At 42.9% G+C, this 21,069-nt stretch overlaps 2 protein-coding genes across 2 annotated transcripts in view; one reads left to right on the forward strand and one right to left on the reverse strand.

Moving 5' to 3' along the window:
- The first annotated feature begins 12,473 nt into the window (after positions 1-12,473).
- Positions 12,474-18,025, forward strand: LOC139413479 (EF-hand and coiled-coil domain-containing protein 1). The gene is made up of 7 exons (XM_071160934.1): positions 12,474-13,422; positions 13,628-14,108; positions 14,211-14,345; positions 15,682-15,885; positions 15,959-16,115; positions 16,591-16,716; positions 16,900-18,025. Exons 1-7 carry the CDS (start codon positions 12,822-12,824, stop codon positions 17,212-17,214), a joined length of 2,019 nt encoding a protein of 672 aa, XP_071017035.1. The 5' UTR covers positions 12,474-12,821; the 3' UTR covers positions 17,215-18,025.
- A 479-nt stretch (positions 18,026-18,504) lies between these two features.
- The window catches only part of LOC139413480 (solute carrier family 41 member 1-like), a 45,098-nt gene continuing 42,533 nt past the window's right edge, over positions 18,505-21,069 (reverse strand). Inside the window, exon 12 of the mRNA XM_071160935.1 lies at positions 18,505-21,030. The gene's annotated coding sequence lies outside the window, so the exon portion shown is untranslated. The remainder of the gene's footprint in view (positions 21,031-21,069) is intronic.

Consider the following 21,069-nt stretch of genomic DNA (forward strand, 5'->3'; position numbering starts at 1 on the left):
ACATTGTTATCAACCCCTTTACAATCACTAAATCAATCACAGATATATACACACAATAATTATATATACTTTAAATGCCCAGTGCAATAAGAAATAGATTTTCCTGTATTTACAGTGCATTTGGAATGTATTCAGACCCCTTACCTTTTCCACAAAATTAATTAAGTATAACAAAAACCATCACTTTTTTGACAATCAGATCAAAATGTCTTGATTGGTTGTGTTCATGACACATTAAAACTTAATATTTTTTTATACATTTCTTTACATGTCTTTACTATAAATCCCATAAAAAGGGAGGTCCCGTTAAAAAGATTGTGACCGTCCAAATGTCATGGTGTAATTCACACCCTGGATGTCACTTTCAAGTGAATTTACTGCTGTATGCTAATACCCTTATATAAAATGCTGGCCTTGAATGCAAACACTGTAATAAGACTTTTGGAATTGATTTATGATTTATTTGCACAGGGAAATGTACCAAACCGAAGCTGATGCATTTCTTGCTTTGAACTTATTATATTGAACAAATCCACCTTTCATCGATTAAGTTTCAAATTATTATGGGCCCCCTAAACTGGGTTTGTGCCCCACCTTGGCCACCCAATTCAAAATGTACTGGACATGCCACTGTGTGTGTGTGTGTGTGTGTGTGTGTGTGTGTGTGTGTGTGTGTGTGTGTGTGTGTGTGTGTGTGTGTGTGTGTGTGTGTGTGTGTGTGTGTGTGTGTGTGTGTGTGTGTGTGAGAGAGAGAGAGAGAGAGAGAGTGTATGTCAGTGGAGGCTGATGGGGGAGGACGGCTCATAATAATGGCCGGAATGGAGTAAATAGAATGGTATCAAATGTTTTTTATATGTTTGATTCCATTCACTGCATTCCAGACATTACACGCCATTTCAGCCATTATTTTGAGCCATCCTCTCTTCAGCAGCCTCCACTGGTGTGTGTGTGTGCACAGGTTCCTGCACAGGTGGGGCAGCTCAAAGCTTAAATGCACCAGCGTTCCATGAATATCTGAGCCATGAGGAAATGTTTACATTCCCACATTCTCTCTCTCTCTCTCTCTCTCTCTCTCTCTCTCTCTCTCTCACACACACACACACACACACACACACACAGTCACACTCACACACAATGAAGCAACTCCTCCATTCTAAACTAAACTCAGTTGTCCCTCTCCACGCCCTACCCAATTTCTCATGTCAAAGTGCATGTTGACACACATTTTAAGTTTGATAGATTGTGAGTCTGAATGGGTGTGTTTGGGAAGTAGTGCATCTCTGCCTCTCGACATAAGTCTTGAATGGCTCATTTATACACATGCAATCACACTGTCAAACACTAGGTGACATACCAACGCAAAGGCTCATGCACACACTCACATGCACACACACATGATCACATAATGGCTGACCCACAAATGCAAACACACTTTCAAAAAGACAAAGATAAAAACACAGCACACACACACACACTAACACGTCTAACTGACTGCACAGCTGTGGTAAAGGGGGAGTGCACGGTACACACACAAACACATTTGCATGCATGCATGCACATACACACACACACGCATCCACACACACACACAAGCACACACACACAAGCACACACACACACATCTAACTGACTGGGGGATCTAACTCTATTGTAGAGTTGACAGATGGTCTTTAGATGGTGCTCAGTTAATGATTAGCTATGTCATCACTTAATCAGAGTACCATTAATCTGTCACACACACACACACACACACACACACACACACACACACACACACACACACACACACACACACACACACACACACACACACAGGGTTGGTAGGGTCATTCACTGCCTACATTTACCATGGCACAGTCAGTTCAAACAGGTACATGCTGTCCATTTTATACAAACCACAGCTTTCTTCTAAACTCTAGGGAGTCAAGGACTGATTTGTAAAGCCAATGTTAGAGCCATTTTGTATGTTGAACAAAATGTGTTTAGAAGTTTTTTTGGTGATTTATTATCCTATAGAAATTGAATGAAAACGGTTTTATTTATGTGGAATCTCCCTTTAATGGTTATTTCTACACCAAGTAGCCAAGTGTGAGTTTGCTGTTTGAGGTGTATTTAAAGGCTTTGAGATAGTGTCACTAACATGTGATAGGAGCCTGCTGCTAGAAAGATGCCTTAAGAAACAGTTTTCAACTTTCGTAGTGGCGTCAAATAATGTCCCCAACATACTAATAGGCCACTTCCTTTACACACCTTTACAAGGACTGTTTCAATGCGTTTCCAAGAAAAAGCATGACATGTCATTTATTGGTTGAGTCAAACCTCATATTTATTGTAATCAGAAAATGTCTAGGTTTGTCAAAGTTCCTTTGTTGGTAAGTGTTAATGATGGCAAACAAACTCCAAAAGGCACAACAATTATTATGGTAAAAGGGATGAACTAAACAGCAAATCCAATGATATAAATCCAAACAGTATAAACAACAGGATACGGTATAACCACTTACTAACAAAGGACCTGTGTGACAAACTTGGACACTTTGTGAGTACAATAAATACAATGTTTGAGCAAATACATTTTCTTGGAAATGCCTTGATGCAGTCCTTGTAAACAGAGGCACCATGCCCATGGGGGCCACAGAGGCACGTACCCCCTCAGCTCTGTCCTGTTTAAATAATAATGATAATTCTAGTTGTTGCTTCTCTGTAATACTACTGGCCACCTAGCAATTTTATGAATTTAGCCAGCCCAGATAGGTTCCCAACCTCATAACTAGCTACCAAGAAGCCATTTTAGGCTATTAATCAAGTTAGAGTAGCTAACTTGTCTTACTATCTTAGACTTTAGAAACGCAAGCGATAACTAAATATAGTGAATTAGATTCACATTCCATTCAATCTTTTACCCAGATTTTAGCAGTGTGACCACCCACCCACTCTGTCTGCCGAATTCTTTCTCTTTGCTGTTTTCCTTAATAGGATGTCGGTGGGCAGAGCCACGAAGGTTGTCAGCAAAATGGGACACACCTGGGCTCTGGTGTGTCCCAGGGATAAATACACCTTTAACCCATTCATTGAGGAGACTCTCTCCACGTAGACACAATGTATTTTTGGTTGTGGTATTTTGCACCTCTCAACACCCCTCACCATCTATGCACGCATCCACTCACTTGCACTACGGATTACTAACTACACACACCATTGTTAATTGTATATAGTTTAGTTAATAAATATATTTTTGTCATTCCTTGATCTCTGCGTTGTCTCCCTTTTTATTACGGGCTACGAGCCGGTTCGTGACAGCAGAGATGCAGAGAAGCATATTTAGTTCCTTTAAAAAATGAATCAACAATCAGGAGAATACAGACAGCGCAATATGTATGCTGAAAAATCGATGAGGGGTGGGGGGGGTTCTAAGCTGACATATGGAATTGTTTTAAGGTCATATTATATGTAACTTAGCTCTTTGATTCAGAATTTTAGGACCCCCTTTGGTATAAAAATATATATATACAGTACCAGTCAAAAGGGTTTTCCTTTATTTTTTACTATTTTCTACATTGAGAATAATAGTGAAGACATCAAAACTATTAAATAACACATATGGAATCATGTAGTAACCAGAAAAGTATATATTTAGTAGTAACCAAATCTAAATATATCTTATATTTGAGATTCTCAAAAGTAGCCACCATTTTCCTTGATGACAGCTTTGCACACTCTTGGCATTTTTTCAACAAGTGGTGTAAAGTACTTAAGTACAAATAGTTCAAAGTACTACTTAAGTTGTTTTTTTGTGTAGCTGTACTTTACTTTTACTTCACTACATTCCTAAAGAAAATATTGTACTTTTTACTCCATGCATTTTCCCTGACACCCAAAAGTACTCGTTACATTTTGAATGCTTGGCACACTTATCAAGCGAACATCCCCGGTCATCCCTATTGCATCTGATTTGTCAGACTCATTAAACCCAAATGCTTCATTTGTAAATTATGTCTGAATGTTGGAGTGTGCCCCTGGCTATCGGAAAATAAAAAATAAAATGGTGCCACCTGGTTTGCTTAATATAAGAAATTTGAAATTATTTTTACTTTTATTTTGATACTTAAGTATATTCAACCAAATACTTTTAGACTTTTACTCAAGTAATGTTTTACTTGAGTCATTTTTTATTAAGGTATCTTTACTTTTACTCAAGTATGAAAAATGTGTACTTTTTCCATCACTGCTCTCAACCAGCTTCACCTGGAATGCTTTTCCAACGGTCTTGAAGGAGTTCCCACATGCTGAGCACTTGTTGGCTGATTTTCCTTCACTCTGCGGTCCAACACATCTCAAACCATCTCGATTGGGTTGAGGTCGGGTGATTGTGGAGGCCAAGTCATCTGATGCAGCACTCCATCAATCTCCTCCTTGGTCAAATAGCCCTTACACAGCCTGTAGGTGTGTTGGGTCATTGTCCTGTTGAAAAACAAATAATAGTCTCACTAAGCGCAAACCAGATTGGATGGCGTATAGCTGCAGAATGCTGTGGTAGCCATACTGGTTAAGTGTGCCTTGAATTCTAAATTAATCAGGGAGTGTCATCAGCAAAGCACCTCCTCCTCCATGCTTCACTTGGGAACTTCACGGAGATAATCCGTTCACCTACTCTGCATCTCACTAAGACACGGTACCAAAAAATCTCAAATTTGGACTCGTCAAACCAAAGGACAAATTGCCACTAGTCTAATGTCCATTGCTCATGTTTCTTTGCCCAAGCAAGTATTTTCTTATTGGTGTTCTTTAGTAGTGGTTTCTTTGTAGCAATGCGACTATGAAGGCCTGATTCACGCAGTCTCCTCTGACCAGTTGATTTTGAGATGTGTCTGTTACTTGAACTTTGTGAACAATTTATTTAGGCTGCAAATTTATGAGGCTGGTAACTCTAATGAACTTATCCTCTGCAGCAGAGGTAACTCTGGGTCTTCCTTTCCTGTGGCGGTCCTCATGAGAGCTAGTTTCATCATAATGCTTAATGGTTTTTGTGACTGCACTTGAAGAAACTTTCAAAGTTTTTGGCATTTTCTGCATTGACTGTTCTTCATGTCTTACAGTAATGATGGACTGTCGTTTCTCTTTGCTTATTTGATCTGTTCTTGCCATAATATGGACTTGGTCTTTTACCAAATAGGGATATCTTTGGTATACTACCCCTACCATGTCACAACACAACTGATAGGCTCAAACGCATTAAGAAGGAAAGGAATTCCACAAATTAACTTTTAACAAGGCACACCTGTTAATTAAAACGCATTCCAGGTGACTACCTCATGAAGCTGGTTGAGAGAATGCCAAGAGTGTGCAAAGCTGTCATCAAGGCAAAGGGTGGCTACTTTGAAGAATCTCACTCTTTTTTGGTTACTACACGATGTGTTATAGTTTTGATGTTTCACTATTATTCTACAATGTAGAAAATAGTAAAAATAAAGAAAACCCTTGAATGAGTAGGTGTGTCCAAACTTTTGACTGGTACTGTATATAAAAAATAAAAATAAAAAAAAATATTGAATTTGGCCTTAACTACTACACGCCATAGAATAACACATTCATAAATGTCAAAAAGGACAGTCACAATATGTATCATAAGATTTTGAAGTGTCTCTGTCCTATATCTAGAATATATCTTGAAGCTTTTTTTTTACACATATTTACAGTAGCACCCCTCCAGACCATCCCCCCAGCCCAGCCAGGTCACCCGTGATACAAGTCAGTATTCGACGTCCATCCATGTCTGAGGAGGTTGGGAGATGACATGGAAACCGGGCACTAGGGGCAACAGTGAATGCTGTTACCTTCAAGTAGGTTTCGGTTTTACTAGGGCATTGTGGACGTGAATGGGGATAAGGATCTGCCTCTGCCTCTGAAACCAAAGTTCAAATCCAGTTTTTTAAATTTTTGTTTTAACCCTGTCCCAAACCTTAACCCTTACTGTAATCATTCAGAGTTAATGCCCAACCTTAAGTTTTCAGAGTTATTGCCTAAACTTAACCTTAAACACTTGCAACAACTTTAAAATTTGATGTTTGAGAAACATGGATGAATGTCTAATTCTGACATGAGACTGTGAGAGCTAGTTGCCCAGCTATCCTCACATACTTTGTGGCCCCTCAAGTTTTGGTGGTGCATGAAACCCCTGCTTATAAAGGAAGTGGCTTATTAGAATGTTGGGACATTGTTTTAAGCCACTGTATCCACTGCTAATAGGTCACCAGACTGAAATATCCAGGTTTACAGGGTAAAGACAAACTAACTACAGTGGTTTCATACAGGACAAGCATGCAATTTCACATACAGTCATATCTGAGCTGGGTATGACAATGCAGACAAATATATGTCTAATGCATAGCTAATCAACAAGTCTTTACACAATACAACACTTTAAAACAAACATTGTGTCTGTAAACATGTTATAAGTCTGTCCTATTGTGTATCAAGGCATGCTAATGTTATACAAAGCATCTGCCAAGCTATGTTGGCCATCTGGACCTTACAGAGCTCTGGACTTTTATAGGGACCCCTTTTCACTAGTTCCTCTGTATGCCTTTATGTCCTGTGCCCTCCCTCTTACCCCATGGATAGCCCATGCTCTCTCTCCCCAACTCTCTTTCTTACTCTTCTTTAACACACTCTGCCATTTCAACTTGAACTAACTTCTTCCTCCCTTTTCCTTCTGTCTGTCTCATTTACTTTTCTCCTATCTATCCTGAACCTGCCAGAATGGGGATCCCACCTCACCCACACACTCTGCTTCAGAAGGGCTCCAACCCAACCTGCACTGCTTAATCTCCATCTCCCTCTCTTTCCCTTTCTTACCCCCCCTACCCCTCCCTTTGTTTTCTTGTTGGTTTCAGTGATTTAAGTGTAATGACATTTATGAGCTTCATTCAGTTCAGTCCCAGTCTCATGTCTCTCGCATGCCACATGTGCTGATTTAAGGCCGCTCCTATAGGAGAGAGTCCCAATACAGGATCAGTGATCTAGATGGACAAGGAAAGGAAGCAAGTTAAAGACATTCTCCGGTACTTTGTATACTTTTTAGCTTGTAGTTCTGAAAGTAGCACTCATGAGCCAAAAGTGGTCCCTGAAAATTGGTACTACATCACATACATTATATCAAGATTTCAGCACCACGTCATTGTTATTGTTCTCGCTCTCTGCTGTCTGTGCATCATGTGCCTCTTGCTAGCTGTCACTCAAATGGTGAGGGGCTGAAGCTCATTGATTGAACTCAAATTGCTAGGGGGCTGGCCCTTATGGGAAAATGTAGGGAAAATGGCATAGGACAGCTTCCAGAAAAACAGTTGCTTTAAAATGTAGGATTTTGTGGTTAATTGAGGTAAGACAATAATTCTGCTCATACTGTAGATTATGCATGTATGAACAACACATTAACACACCCAGTCCACAGTGGGAGTTTTGAAAAATGCTTAGAAGTCGCTAAAGTTCCAGAGTGTGTCTGTAACGTTCGTTATTGGAAGGATTGGACCAAGGTGCAGCGTGGAAGATGAACGTGCAGCTGTGTAGGGCTAACAAGCAACAATACAAAATCAAGATCCCACAAACAGGTGGGAAAAGGCTGCCTAAATATGATCCCCAATCAGAGACAACGGTAGACTGCTGCCACTGATTGGGAACCATACCAGGCCAACATAGAAATAGAAAAACTAGACTACCCACCCTAGTCACACCCTAACCTAACCAAAATAGAGAAATAAAAGGTTTTCTAAGGTCAGGACATGACAGTGTCTTTAGGGCAGAAGGGACACAATCAACAAGTTCCCTCTCACACACACCTTCAACACACTGTGTAAGAATCTTCGACCTTGACATGACACAGTTTGCTGAAACACGGAGGGCATCAGAATGCGGTTGGTGTCCTGGAGTGAGTGTGTGTATTAGGATGTGTGTTGGGATGTGTGTGTGTGTTTGGGCATTGGCACTCTCCTAGGTTTGGGTCAGTGCACAGATATAGGGGCTCTGACTGAGGGAGGGGGAGAGAGGGGAGTGGGAGGGCAGCTATAGGGTTATTGTAACAACTAATAATAAAATAATAAGCATGTGGTCGCGGGAGGGAGCCTGCGATTGTGTAGGTGCGTTTGTGTGTGCGTGCGTGTGTGTGTGTGTGTGTGTGTGTGTGTGTGTGTGTGTGTGTGTGTGTGTGTGTGTGTGTGTGTGTGTGTGTGTGTGTGTGAGGTCTGGGTAAGTGACCACGTGAGTGTTTGTGCATATCTTGAACTATTGTTGAACTCAGTGGGCCATATGGTAGTGAACACAAAGACTTAACTCAAACCCATTTAATAGACAGCAATAGTAATGGCGTCTTTTTGTAAGCACTAACGGAGGCTAACTCCGTCATGGCTTGGTGTTCAAAGCCTATGGAGAAATGAATGGGGTTTTTGGAGGGTTTTTTGATAAACGCCGATAATAAGGTCTGTGGTATACACAGGTTTAGGAGATCTTATACAGTACATTTTGTTCTAATTTATGAGGTAATCTCTATCAGTGAATTTTGAAGCATTTATGACATCAAAACAAGCACATAAAGCACATAAAGGCTTCATATTTCATTAAGGTCATGTTAACTGACTGATATTATCTCATAGAACAAACACACACACACACACACACACACACACTGCTCTGTTCTTCTTTCCCCGACTCTTCTCCATCCCCATGCCCCCCTTCTTCTACTCCCTCTCCTCCACCCCTTCCTCCATTATTACCTCTTCGTTTGTCTTCCGTCCTTTCATTTGCAGCCCAGGCCTTTTCACCTTAAACAGACAGCAGCTGTGTGGTGAGGGCTTAGAGCCACTGCAGGCCTGAATGGACTGTTACTCTCCACTGGGTTGGACAAAGCTGTGCTTCCCCAGCAACACATCAGCTACAAATTAGCCTGCAGGCTCTGGGTCCTGCAGGAGGAGAGACCTGTGTGTGTGTGTGTGTGTGTGTGTGTGTGTGTGTGTGTGTGTGTGTGTGTGTGTGTGTGTGTGTGTGTGTGTGTGTGTGCATGTGTCCAGGCTGGGGGATCCTTTCATGTCTACCAACACTGATGGGGTGGGGGCTAAGGGGAGGGGCTAGAAGTTGTTTTGGGACCACTGGCCTGGTACAGTATGAGTGACAGCTGGGAGTCAACAGGTTTAACCCCCCCCAGCTTCTCTCTGACAGGTAATGGTTAACAGGCTGAAGGGGGTTTGCCCTTCTCTGTGGGTGGCATGGTGCGTGTGTTTGTACGTGTGTGTGTACGTGTGCTTGTTTGTTTGTGTGTGTGTGTGTGTGTGTGTGTGTGTTTGTGTGTGCATGTTTGTGTACATGCATTTGGGGGTGTGTGTGTGGGGGAGTGTCTGTGTTCTGAACTGTAGCCCATCCCTGTACAGTAATGTGATTATCTTCTCAGAAAGAGCCCTTAGGCTGGGAATTACTGGCTGAATCTCCTTCGCTAGCACTATGGGACACCTCCCTCCTTCTTCTCTCTCTCTTTTTTCCACTTGCCTCTTTCTTTCTTTTTCCTTTCTTTTTTTCTTTACCCCTTTATTCCTTTCTTTTTTTTTTCTTTCTTTCTTTCTTTCTTTCTTTCTTTCTTTCTTTCTTTCTTTCTTTCTTTCTTTCTTTCTTTCTTTCTTTCAGCGGACAACTCTCACCCCATTACCCCTTGAGAGAATCATTCATGATGGGACATGCATTGCACTGTAATTCTACCAAACTAAGTCACAAACTGATTAACCATGTTAGCTGCCATTGGATCCAATGGTGATTTTACTTGCAGATCTGTGATCTCACTTAGCTCTCAGTCAGACCTTTCCCATGTCAGAGATGAAAGGAATTGCTCTGATGAATGTCCAGTTCAGTAAACTCCCCACATCCAGGTAAAAAGAGAGACAGATAGACTGAGGGATGGAGTTAGACAGAGAAAGGTAGATGGAGCTACTGCATGTCTTCACTTGTCCGTATAAAATAGGTCATCCGTTTATCTTGTCTTCGTGTGAGTGTGTGCTTGAGTTGGTGTGTGTGTGTATTTGAACATGGGTGGGTGTGTGAGGGTCTATGTCTATGTGTGTTCCTCTCTCTGAGATGCCAGATAGCAGAGTGTCTGTGATTATCAGGGGATGTAATACTGTAGATGTAGGCCACTGTAGCCCGGACCAGACCTCTGACATCACCCACTAGATGGCCTGCCAGACACAACAACAGTAAACAACACTACAGTAAACAGGCCAGGCGGACGGACAGATGTCCTGATCACTGAAGGGAGGTCACAAAACAGAAACAACTCCATATTTCAGTCATTTAGCAGACACTCTTATCCAATTAGGGTCAAGTACCTTGTTCAAGGGCACATCAGCAGATTGTTCACCTAGATGGCTCAGGGATTTGAACCAGTGACCTTTCAGTTTACTGGCCCAATGCGCTTAACCACTAGGCTAATTCCTATAAAAAGATAAACAGGATGGATTTGCTATAACTGACTCCAGACTCTTAATAAACCCATATTCAACTTCAACTTCCTTTACAAAGCAGAAAAATATAAAAAATGTGATCAAAGCGTGTCTAACGTCACATTGAATCTGAAACTGAAATTGAGCTGTAGAAAAGGAACTCCATACTTTTAGAAGTAAAGACAAAACAAGTGTCGCTGAGTCAAGGAAGAATGAATGACTTTACCGCAGCCAGGTGACTCACCTCTCACAGACTTGTATATTAGTTACAGCCGGTGTGTTCGTGTGTGTGTAAGGTGTGCCTCTCTCTTATCTTATGACCCTAGCACAATAGGGATTTTTTTCCTGGTAAGGTTCATTCCATAGGTAGGATGTTACAGCAAACTCATTAAGGCTGAAATTAGAGTAGGTTGTGTGAGTGTGTGTGTGTGCACTCATGCACATGCATGTTGTAGCTGTCAGGTATGTGATGAGTAGACATGAGGGTGAGGAAAGGTATTTCCGCTCAGAGGTGCTTGGTGTCCTCTGGGATTCACTGGGAGTGGGAGAATGTGTGTCTTACGTTTAGCTGAAAGAACGTGATAAGTTTAGCTGAAAGTGTATGTGTGTGTGTGTGTGTGTGTGTGTGTGTGTGTGTATGTGTGTTGATTGGGTGACAGTGAGTGTTGGCATGTGTCTCTCTGATGTGTTTGGTTATCAGGTGACCTGTCAGATTGTCGCACCCTGAGTAGAAGTGACTAATACACAGGTTGTAGCACTGAAACAAAAAACCTCATGACTCAATTAGCTCTATTCTCTTTCTTTGAACGGAGGGACACCATCTCTGTGTGTCATACATTTAGTGAACAGGACACTATGAGATCCAGGTCTGTTATCCAATACACAACACACATGCGCATCATGCCCATAGGGGGCACAGGGGCTCGTGCCCCCTCGGATTCTTCCTGTTTAAAAATGTTGTTGTTGTTTCTCTGTAATACTATTAGCCACCTCACAATTTTATGAAGTTGGGTTTTAGCCCAGATAGGTTCCCAATCTCCCAACCTCATAAGTAACTACTACGAACCTTTTACAAAGATTTTAGCAGAGATGCAGGGAAGCACATTTAATTGATTTAATTTGAACCATTAGTCAGGAGGATACAGACAACTCAAGAGGTATATTTAGACATGCAGAAAAATATACATATACTAGACCAGTCAAAAGTTTGGACACATCTACTCATTCAAGGGCTTTCTTTATTTGTACTATTTTCTACATTGTAGAATAATAGTGAAGACATCAAAACTATGAAATAACACACATGGAATCATGTAGAAACCAAAAAAGTGTTAAACAAATCAAAATAAATGGTATATTTGAGATTCTTCAAAGTAGCCACCTTTTGCCTTGATGACAGCTTTGCACACTCTTGGCATTCTCTCAACCAGCTTCATGAGTACAGTAGGTCACCTAGAATGCATTTCAATGTGCCTTGTTAAAAGTTAATTTGTGGAATTTCTTTCCTTCTTAATGCGTTTGAGCCAATCAGTTGTGCTGTGACAAGGCAGGGGTAGTATACAGAAGACAGCCCTATTTGGTAAAAGTCAATTTGTGTTATAGTTTTGATGTCTTCACTAATATTCTACAATGTAGAAAATAGTAAAATAATGAAAAACCCTTAAATGAGTAGGTGTGTCCAAAATGTTGACTGGTACTAATAATAATAATAATAATATTATATATATATATATATATATGTGTGTGTTTTCATAGAATTAAGCATAATGAGTATAGCTGTAATTGCAGAAAAAAGCTGTTTCAGGTGTTTGAAAAAAGAAAAAATCTCAACTTTAAGGAAGTGGGTACCCCCCCAGCCACCCACACCTACTTTGTGTCCCCTCAAATTGCTGGGTGCATGACGCCAATGCGCACACACACAGACACACATACAGTATACACACACAGTTAGCTCTGCGCGGGTGGAGCCTAATCGTGTCTTGAAGGATTTCACCGTCCGAGTCCTGGCGTGCACAACACAACACACACACTTTGCTGTTGAGGGAGATAGAAGTCTTCACGGAATGTGAAGACACGACTTGGATGCTAAAGATCTAATATACGACGAAACGTTAGAGCATTATAAGTGCTACGTGAGGTCGATGGTGTATTTTAATCTTATTAGATATATACCTGCGTTTTAGTGGAAAGTTTGGGATCTCTCGCTCTAAGTGAATGAACTGGGAAACCACTGTATTACAACTTGGATGAACAGGTTCTCTCCTCGCGCCCCGGACATGTTTTAGCGGTGTTGGGTAGGGAATTATTTTATCATATAATTAGGTGGCAAAACACCTCGTCCCTACCATGAAGCGCTCAAGAGGTACAGTAGCGACGCCATCTTTCCAGTCCTCTCCAAGGGCTGCGCGGCAGAGCGAGTGGCTGCGGAGCGCTCTGGCCCACCATCACTGCCCCGACCCCGGCGTGGAGAACGAAATAGTGGTCCTGGCCACGGGGATTGACCAGTACCTCCAGGAGGTGTTTCACCACTTGGTTTACCCCAAACAAGACGACGTGGTCTCGGCAGAGGATTTCACTGTGCTTTGCTCAGTGCTGGGGCTTACCGGAGAGGAAAGTGAGACAAGGGATGGAGAGAAGGAAGAGGAGGGAGATGATGAGGAGGGTCAAGGTATTTGCTCGGGGCTCCCTCGCGAGCTGGCCTTTAGGGACTTCCATTCGCGGCTATGTGGTTATTTCCGCGTCCGAGAGCGCGATGCAACTGGGGTCATGCGCCTCCCAGTTACAGAGGAGACCGAGCACATTGAGCGCGAGATTCGGCTTCGGTGGCCGCGGGTCAGGCGACGGAAATGTGTCAGTTTCGACCTCACAAGAGAACAAACCGGGAGGAGGCCTGTGCCCAAAGCGCACAACCGTGAAACGGGTTCATCAGAACTACATCATAAAACAGGTAAGCAATTGGCTACTGGACTCTAAAATGTCTGAATTTTGGTTATGGTTGCAGGTTCAAACTGCTGTGCTCCAGCTGCCCTCACCCCTCAATTGCTACACTGTCTGCTGAGCTCACTCATTAGGAAGGATTCCTCATGTGTTATCTCCAATTGAGGATACTAACACCCTTCCTAATGGACAATCCTCATTTCTCCCACCTCTAGGCCAGACAGAAACCGAGTGTGTGGCTCTGAGGGAGCTGGTTGAGGACCTGCGCTCTGCTCTACAGGGCAGCGATGCTCGCTGCCTGGCTCTGGAAGTTGCATTACTACGACAGAGGGGCCCAGCCAGGCTTACCATGCACCACTCCAATGTAGCGACTTCAAACACACATACACCCTCAAACATACCAATTCCAAATGCCCAGGGACGCGAGAGGGGTGCACCTAACCCCCCAAAAGAAGGGATCCCAAATCCCCAGGGCCGAGGGTGCGGGGTGGGGGAAGAGAGGGTAGCAGGGAGACGGGGCTCCAAAGACCCTATCCTCAGGGAGCTGCAGCTGATTCGCTCCTCACGTGACGGACAGCTGGAGGAGGCAATCAGGTTCAACCAGCGGCTGGAGGAGGAGCTTGGCTGGGCATATGGTGAGGCTCGCAGGCTGGAGGGGGTGGAGTCTCGCCTACGGCAGGAGAATGCTGAGATCAGGTTGGTTTTGGTTGACTGAGTTTTTTGTTGATTGGTTGATTGATTAATGGAATGGCTGGTTGATTGGTTTGTTGTCTGACTGATTGATTGTTTGATTGACAGGCGGAGAACAGAAGAGGCGAGGGAGGCTCTCAGAGAGGGTCTCAAGAAGGTGAGACTGATCCAGAAACAGGCTCAGAACGTCCCTCAGCTCCAGAGCAGAGTCACACAGCTGGAAACAGACATTCAAGAGTACAGGTAGATTATACAACACCCCCGTCCCCAAGTCTAGGCCTGGAGGTCCACCACACTGGCACATAGGGGTCTGAATAAATGGGATTATGTTTGGTTAATATTGAACTCTATATCACCAACAGCAACAACATAGCAACAACCCAGCATAGGTTCTGTCCTCTACACTGCTGATACAGTATATTAACCACATAAACGGCAAAGTATTATTCATTGAGGACACATTTATGACTGTTGAAATGTAAGGTAGTCATTAGTGGGGTAAGTCATTGGCCCTGCCTCTCTCTGGTAGTGGTATCTGCAATGGTTTAACAGCTTGGCTGACAGTGAAGCTGTAATGCTCTCACCACGAAACATAAGATACCTTTACTACTGTAGTGTACACACTCACCAGCAACACACACATAAATGAACGTGCAAAAACATAGTGACTGTCGTGAAGAGGGCACGACAAAGCCTATTCCCCCTCAGGAAACTAAAAAGGGTCCTGAGATCCTCAAAAGGTTCTACAGCTGCAACGTTGAGAGCATCCTGACCGGTTGCATCACTGCCTGGTACGGCAATTGCTCGGCCTCCGACCGCAAGGCACTACAGAGGGTAGTGCATACGGCCAGTACATCACTGGGGCTAAGCTGCCTGCCATCCAGGACCTCTACACCAGGCGGTGTCAGAGGAAGGCCCTGAAAATTGTCAAATACCCCAGCCGCCCCATTCATAGACTGTTCTCTCTACACGGTACCGGAGTGCCAAGTCTAGGACAAAAAGGCTTCTCAACAGTTTTTACCCCCAAGCCATAAGACTCCTGAACAGGTAACCAAATGGTTACCCAGACTATTTGCATTGTGTGCCCCCCCCAACCCCTCTTTTACGCTGCTGCTACTCTCTGTTTATCTTATATGCATAGTCACTTTAACTATACATTCATGTACATACTACCTCAATTGGCCCGACCAACCAGTGCTCCCGCACATTGGCTAACTGGGCTATCTGCATTGTGTCCCACCACCCACCACCCGCCAACCCCTCTTTTACATTACTGCTACTCTGTTCATCATATATGCATAGTCACTTTAACCATATCTACATGTACATACTACCTCAATCAGACTGACTAGCCGGTGTCTGTATATAGCCTTGCTACTGTTATTTTCAAATGTCTTTTTACTGTTGTTTTATTTCTTTACTTACCTACACACACACCTTTTTCTTTCGCACTATTGGTTAGAGCCTGTAAGTAACCATTTCACTGTAAGGTCTACCTACACCTGTTGTATTCTGTGCATGTGACAAATACACTTTGATTTGATTTGACTCATACTGTGCCTAACCTTTGACCTCTCAGATCACAGTGCACCTGCAGAGGAAGCCACGCCTCACCGCCTCGAGAGCCCATGGACGACACCTGCCTCCAGCGAGCGGTGGAGGGGAGAGCTGCCTCGGACGAGGAAGAGGAAGAGAGGGAGAGGAAGGAGGAGAGGGAGGAAGGACAGTGTTGCCTTTTGGAGGTGAAAAGGCTCATCAACAGACTGCACAACTGTGGTAAAGGGTGAGTGCAACACACATACACACACGCACACACATACACACACACCTGTAGCTGACTCTCTTCTCCTCTCCAGGTGTCAGAATACAACATCCCACCAATTGCTACTCTCCCAGAACCTCCTCCTTGACAACCAGAACAATCTCCATGGCAATGACCTCCTCATGATCCCCAGGGGGTGGGGCCGCAGAGGTCACACTTATCAGGAGGAGAGGGAGACCGAGTTAGAGAAGGTGAGAGAGAACTAGAGGGGTTCTTAGGGCCAATTCCATTTTTATTTAGCTCCCTCCAAAGAGAAAGAAAAAAAGTAAGACTTGGAATTGATCCTGGAACATATAGAGAACTAGTGGCCAGTGGGAGGCAGTTATAGATACATTTCCTTGTTTACCATATCTGAAGTATGCAGCAGATGGTGTCTGTGAGAGTACTTTAGATACAACTAATACTGTTTTAGCTCTATTCAAGCAGACTAATGGAAGCCTGTCTGGCACAGCTCACTATCCATTTTTTTATTGTGTATATATTATTGTTTCTTCATTGACTGACTTCTGCTTTTTCTCTCTCTCTCTCAATTCAATTCCATTCAATTTGCTTTATTTGCATGATGTCAAATGTACATATACTGCCAAAGCTTACTTTGGAGATTTACAATATTACCATTCTCTCGCTCTCACTCTCTCGCTCTCTCTCGCACACGCGCACTGTCAGAGGCATGAGGAGGTGGAGGGGTTGAGGTTGGAGGTTCAGATGGTGGAGACCGAGAGAGTACGTCTGTCACTCTTGGAGGAGAAACTGACAGACACACTAACACTGCTACTGCAGCTACGCATCAAGGTACACATATACTGTATACACAAGCAAGAACAGTAAACACACAGGTCCTCGGAACATTCTGATTTTTGTTATACCAGCCTTTCTAGTTTTGTAGTGCCACCTAGTGGTATAGTGTGTGTAAAGACCTGTGTATGAGTCGAGCCTTTCCCACCCTGACATTTCTCTCTCATCCTCTCTGGGCAGGGTGTCTCTCATAGGTCTCTGGGGAAGATGCTGATGGACACTCTGGATGTCTGCAGAAAGAGTGGACATAGCCCATCCCATGTGCTGCAGGTGGTCAATTCCTTCTGTGCCCAGCTTTCGTCCAATGAGCTGCTGCGAGATGGGGTAGGAGTGGGAGGGGAAGGTGGCGGGGTAGGTGGAGAGGCACGAGTATCTGTGTCTACAAGCCAGAGACCCTCAAGCACCGCCAACCCCCCTGCTCATCTCCTGTTTAGGCAACACACAACCCTCTCTTCTCACCAAATTCCCCAACTCCCCTCCATGAACACTACATAACTGGTTTACATCTACAGTACACTCCTAAACCTCCTTCTGATTATGCTACAATACCACTTCCTCTTGTATACTACGTCCTCTTGTATACCACGTCCTCTTATGAAGGGAAAGGTAAAGGGGGGTACCTCGTCAGTTGTCCAACGGGATGTATTCAACTGAAACGTTTCTTCCACATTTAACCCAACCCCTCTGAATCAGAGCGGTGCGGGGGGCTACTTTCATCGACATCAACGTCTTCGGCATATACCACTTCCTCAGGAGTAGGCCTAGCTATGACTGTGTATGAGAGGAAGATACTACAGGTTCATCTCTGTTGCTCTGCGGCTATAACAGTCTCTGTCTGTGTACTGCTATATGTACACAGCAGATTTAGCCTTTCACCTTTGTATATCTATTCTGTTGTGTTTGTTACTAACATGGCACTTATGACACAATCATGATTATTTATGCACATTTATATATTCATATTTATACTAATGGGACAAGTTTGATTAGCTATGTATAATGTTTTTGTCTTTCTGTGTCATTTGACATGTTTTGTTAGTTTAGTTTAAAGCTTTGTAGAGGAGCACACTAGTGTGATGACTGTGTATGTATGACTTCTGATTGTACCTTAGATACACTGCTTACTCTACATCAGGTACCGTACTTTATACTCTATTCATTATTTATCAAATCTCTCATTGAGATGACACATCTTTTCACATGAGGGACCCGGGAGACCTGATTTATAAACATGTAACATTCTAATTATTGCAGTTATTGTAGAGGACAATTAATACATTAATTAATAAAACCTCATAAAATGTGCCTATAGTAGTATACTATAAGTGTTTTCCTTCTCTATACAAATGCATATCTACTGTGGTTGATTATAGGGACTCACATCAGGTGTCTTCACAACATTCAGCTGCTACATTGTACTTAGTGCTCAATATGAGCTCAGAGCTCAGACATTTATATCTCTCATATGACTGTGAGAACCAGGACTCAGGGTGTATGTGTGTGTCTTTGTTTGTGAAACAGCTGAAAGCACCAAACGTGAGTGTGTCAGCGAAAGAGAGAGGTATAAAGCTACTCTGACCTTTGTATGATATGTGAGCAAGGCCACTCATTGCCCCATATCCATGATACATTGTATCCTCAGAAAGGCATAACCGCACCTGACACACACACACACACACACACACACATACTTGACGTCCAGCTCTTAGGTTCTCTTAATTCAGGTATAGCCCCCCATACAATCACACACAGAGTGACTCACAGAAGACTGCAGCAATACAGAAGAGTGGTACAAAATAATATAGTCCTTTATTTCCAGCAATTTATAAAGTCCTGCAGATTGTGAACCCCACTACAGTTACAGGGTTACAGAGGGGGACAGCAGGGGGAGCACACAGTTCCAAATACAGTGTATGCGTCTGTGTTTGTGTGTGTAACCAATATATCTCTATGGACATGTTGTGCTAGTAGTGTGTGTGTGTGTGTGTGTCTGGGAGGTGAGGGTTGAGGAATGTGGTTATAGAGAAATGATCCATCCATACCTCTGTGTTGTCTGACCACTAGTCTGTTCTAGTCAGAGCCAGAGCGTTTACAATATCCATCTATTCATTTATGTTCTCAATTGAAGGTTCTGGCCTTAGTGATTCCCAAACACTGCAGCCATTGCAACCATGCAGCCTCTCTCATAGACTATTTATTCATTCATTACATTACAAAATCAAATAAAGGTATGTTAGTTATTAATAAAAGCTAATTAGAGAGATTCTACTCTGTGGTGAGCCTAGTTCCTGATTGGTTACTATGTGTTGAGCTTGGTTCCTGATAGGTTAAGGCCTTCTATGTTTGGGTCCCTGCCCGAGGGCAGGGGGTGTAAGGTGTGTGAGGTTCATCAGATATTAGGCACCCACACTGTTGTTTGTTAGGCTAGGTGCTAATCTACCGCGACAGCGCTGAAGCTCTACTGGCTGGATACAACCCAAAAAAGGATGAACAATTACAAAAACAGCGACAGAACCGAGACAAAATTAAATGAAAAATAAACACCTTATTTATAGAATAAATATAGTATATACAATTTGCTTTGTGTGCATCTAAAAATAAATAGACAAAGCATTCCTTCCCCTGAAGAAGTATTCACAACCTCATATCCGTACTGGGGCAGAACGCTGGCACAGGTTCAGTAAGACAGCAGAGAGAACCCAGGTTCTAGATCCAGGGTTCCGCCTCAAGAATACAGAGGACAGGTTTTAGAATAGAATTTTGGATACAGGCTCTAGAATCCAGAATGTATGTAATTCTATCATGGACACAGATTCTAGAATCAAGAAAATACAAATTCTAGAATCTAGAAAACACAGGTTCTTTAGAATCTTGGATACAGGTTCTATAATCTAGATGACGCTAATAGTGAACAGCCTCTATCACTATCAGCACTGTCTCATATTCACTCATATGACAATGTTGCCCTCTGGTGCCTGTGTGTGTATATTACAGTACTTTCCAACAGTGACACTAAACCCCACTGGGGCTCTCAATCATAAACATGACATAATCATTATCTAACACATAAGATCACAGAAGGATTAAGAAAAATTATGAACTTAAAGAATACATCTAATAACGGACACAACTTCCACTTTGTAAATTGTGTCAAACCTAAGAAGGATACATTATCTTTTAAAGAGAAGGAAACTTAACTCATAATGCACACGTTTTGCATATTCATGTTATGTGCCCTGCACATGCACTCTGCTGGCCCCTTAAAACAACATATAAATTTAACACCAGATAACAAAGCATCAGATGATAACACATGCATTTCACCATCAAGCTGGGCTCTGCTGCTTACGAGAATTAGAGTGTCTATACTGACAGTATGTTAATGTGGGTAGGATAGGAGGCCATTTTGAAGCATGGCGTCTGTGGCAGATATTGTAGGTCAGCTGCACAGTGTGTATGTACAATGCACAACAGACATTAAGGAAGTGTGGTAGTCAGCATGGACAGGCCTTGAGTTGCTTCAACTCCAGAAGATTGCTGATGTTGTTTGTACCATTTGAGAAAACTTGAGAGAGCGAGAGACAGAAAGAGCGAGCGAGATGTTTGCATGATATTCCTAAGCAGGCGATATTGGTTTGACAATTCCTCCCTCAACATCCTGTCTTTCCTCACTAACTAATGAAGCCCATTAAAGCCTTCTAATCAGAACACACCAAACAGGTCTTGTCACTACAGCATTAGGCAGCAGTGTGATCAAGTGGATAACTTACCCCACCCTTTAACATATGCTCCTAAGTCCTTGCACTAGATAGGATGTCACCTGGAATGGCCTCTGTCTCAATAAGAGCTCTGTCCCTACCCTCTCTGACCTCCCTCTGGCCTCCCAGTAAAGCCACTCTAACGTCAGTGAATCCAGCGATAAGCAGAGTTTTGTGTGTGTGTGTGTAACCAACAGGCTGCCACAAACAGATGGCCAGCCTGACAAACAAAGCACAATTTTCTGTCTAAGTGTTTGTGTGAAAACAAAGAAGAAACAAATGTAAATGAAGAAATGTCACAATCGTAGCCCTTTAGGAGGATTCATGGGACAACAAGGAGGTGTTGAAACCTTGCTATTGAGCGTTGAGGACTCAAGGACCACTAAGGACATGGTTGGCAAGAATTGGGGTTGACTTTAATTTAAAAAACAACCCTCCAACTGAGTGTGAAACATAATGTGGCACCTGACCGTACGATCTGGCACCTCCTTGGTGGTGATCTATGAAACATAATGTGGCACCTGACTGTACGATCTGGCACCTCCTTGGTGACCTATGAAACATTATGTGGCACCTGACCGTACGATCTGGC

Source organism: Oncorhynchus clarkii, chromosome 7 (assembly GCF_045791955.1).
Source record: "Oncorhynchus clarkii lewisi isolate Uvic-CL-2024 chromosome 7, UVic_Ocla_1.0, whole genome shotgun sequence".
Lineage (NCBI taxonomy): Eukaryota > Metazoa > Chordata > Actinopteri > Salmoniformes > Salmonidae > Oncorhynchus > Oncorhynchus clarkii.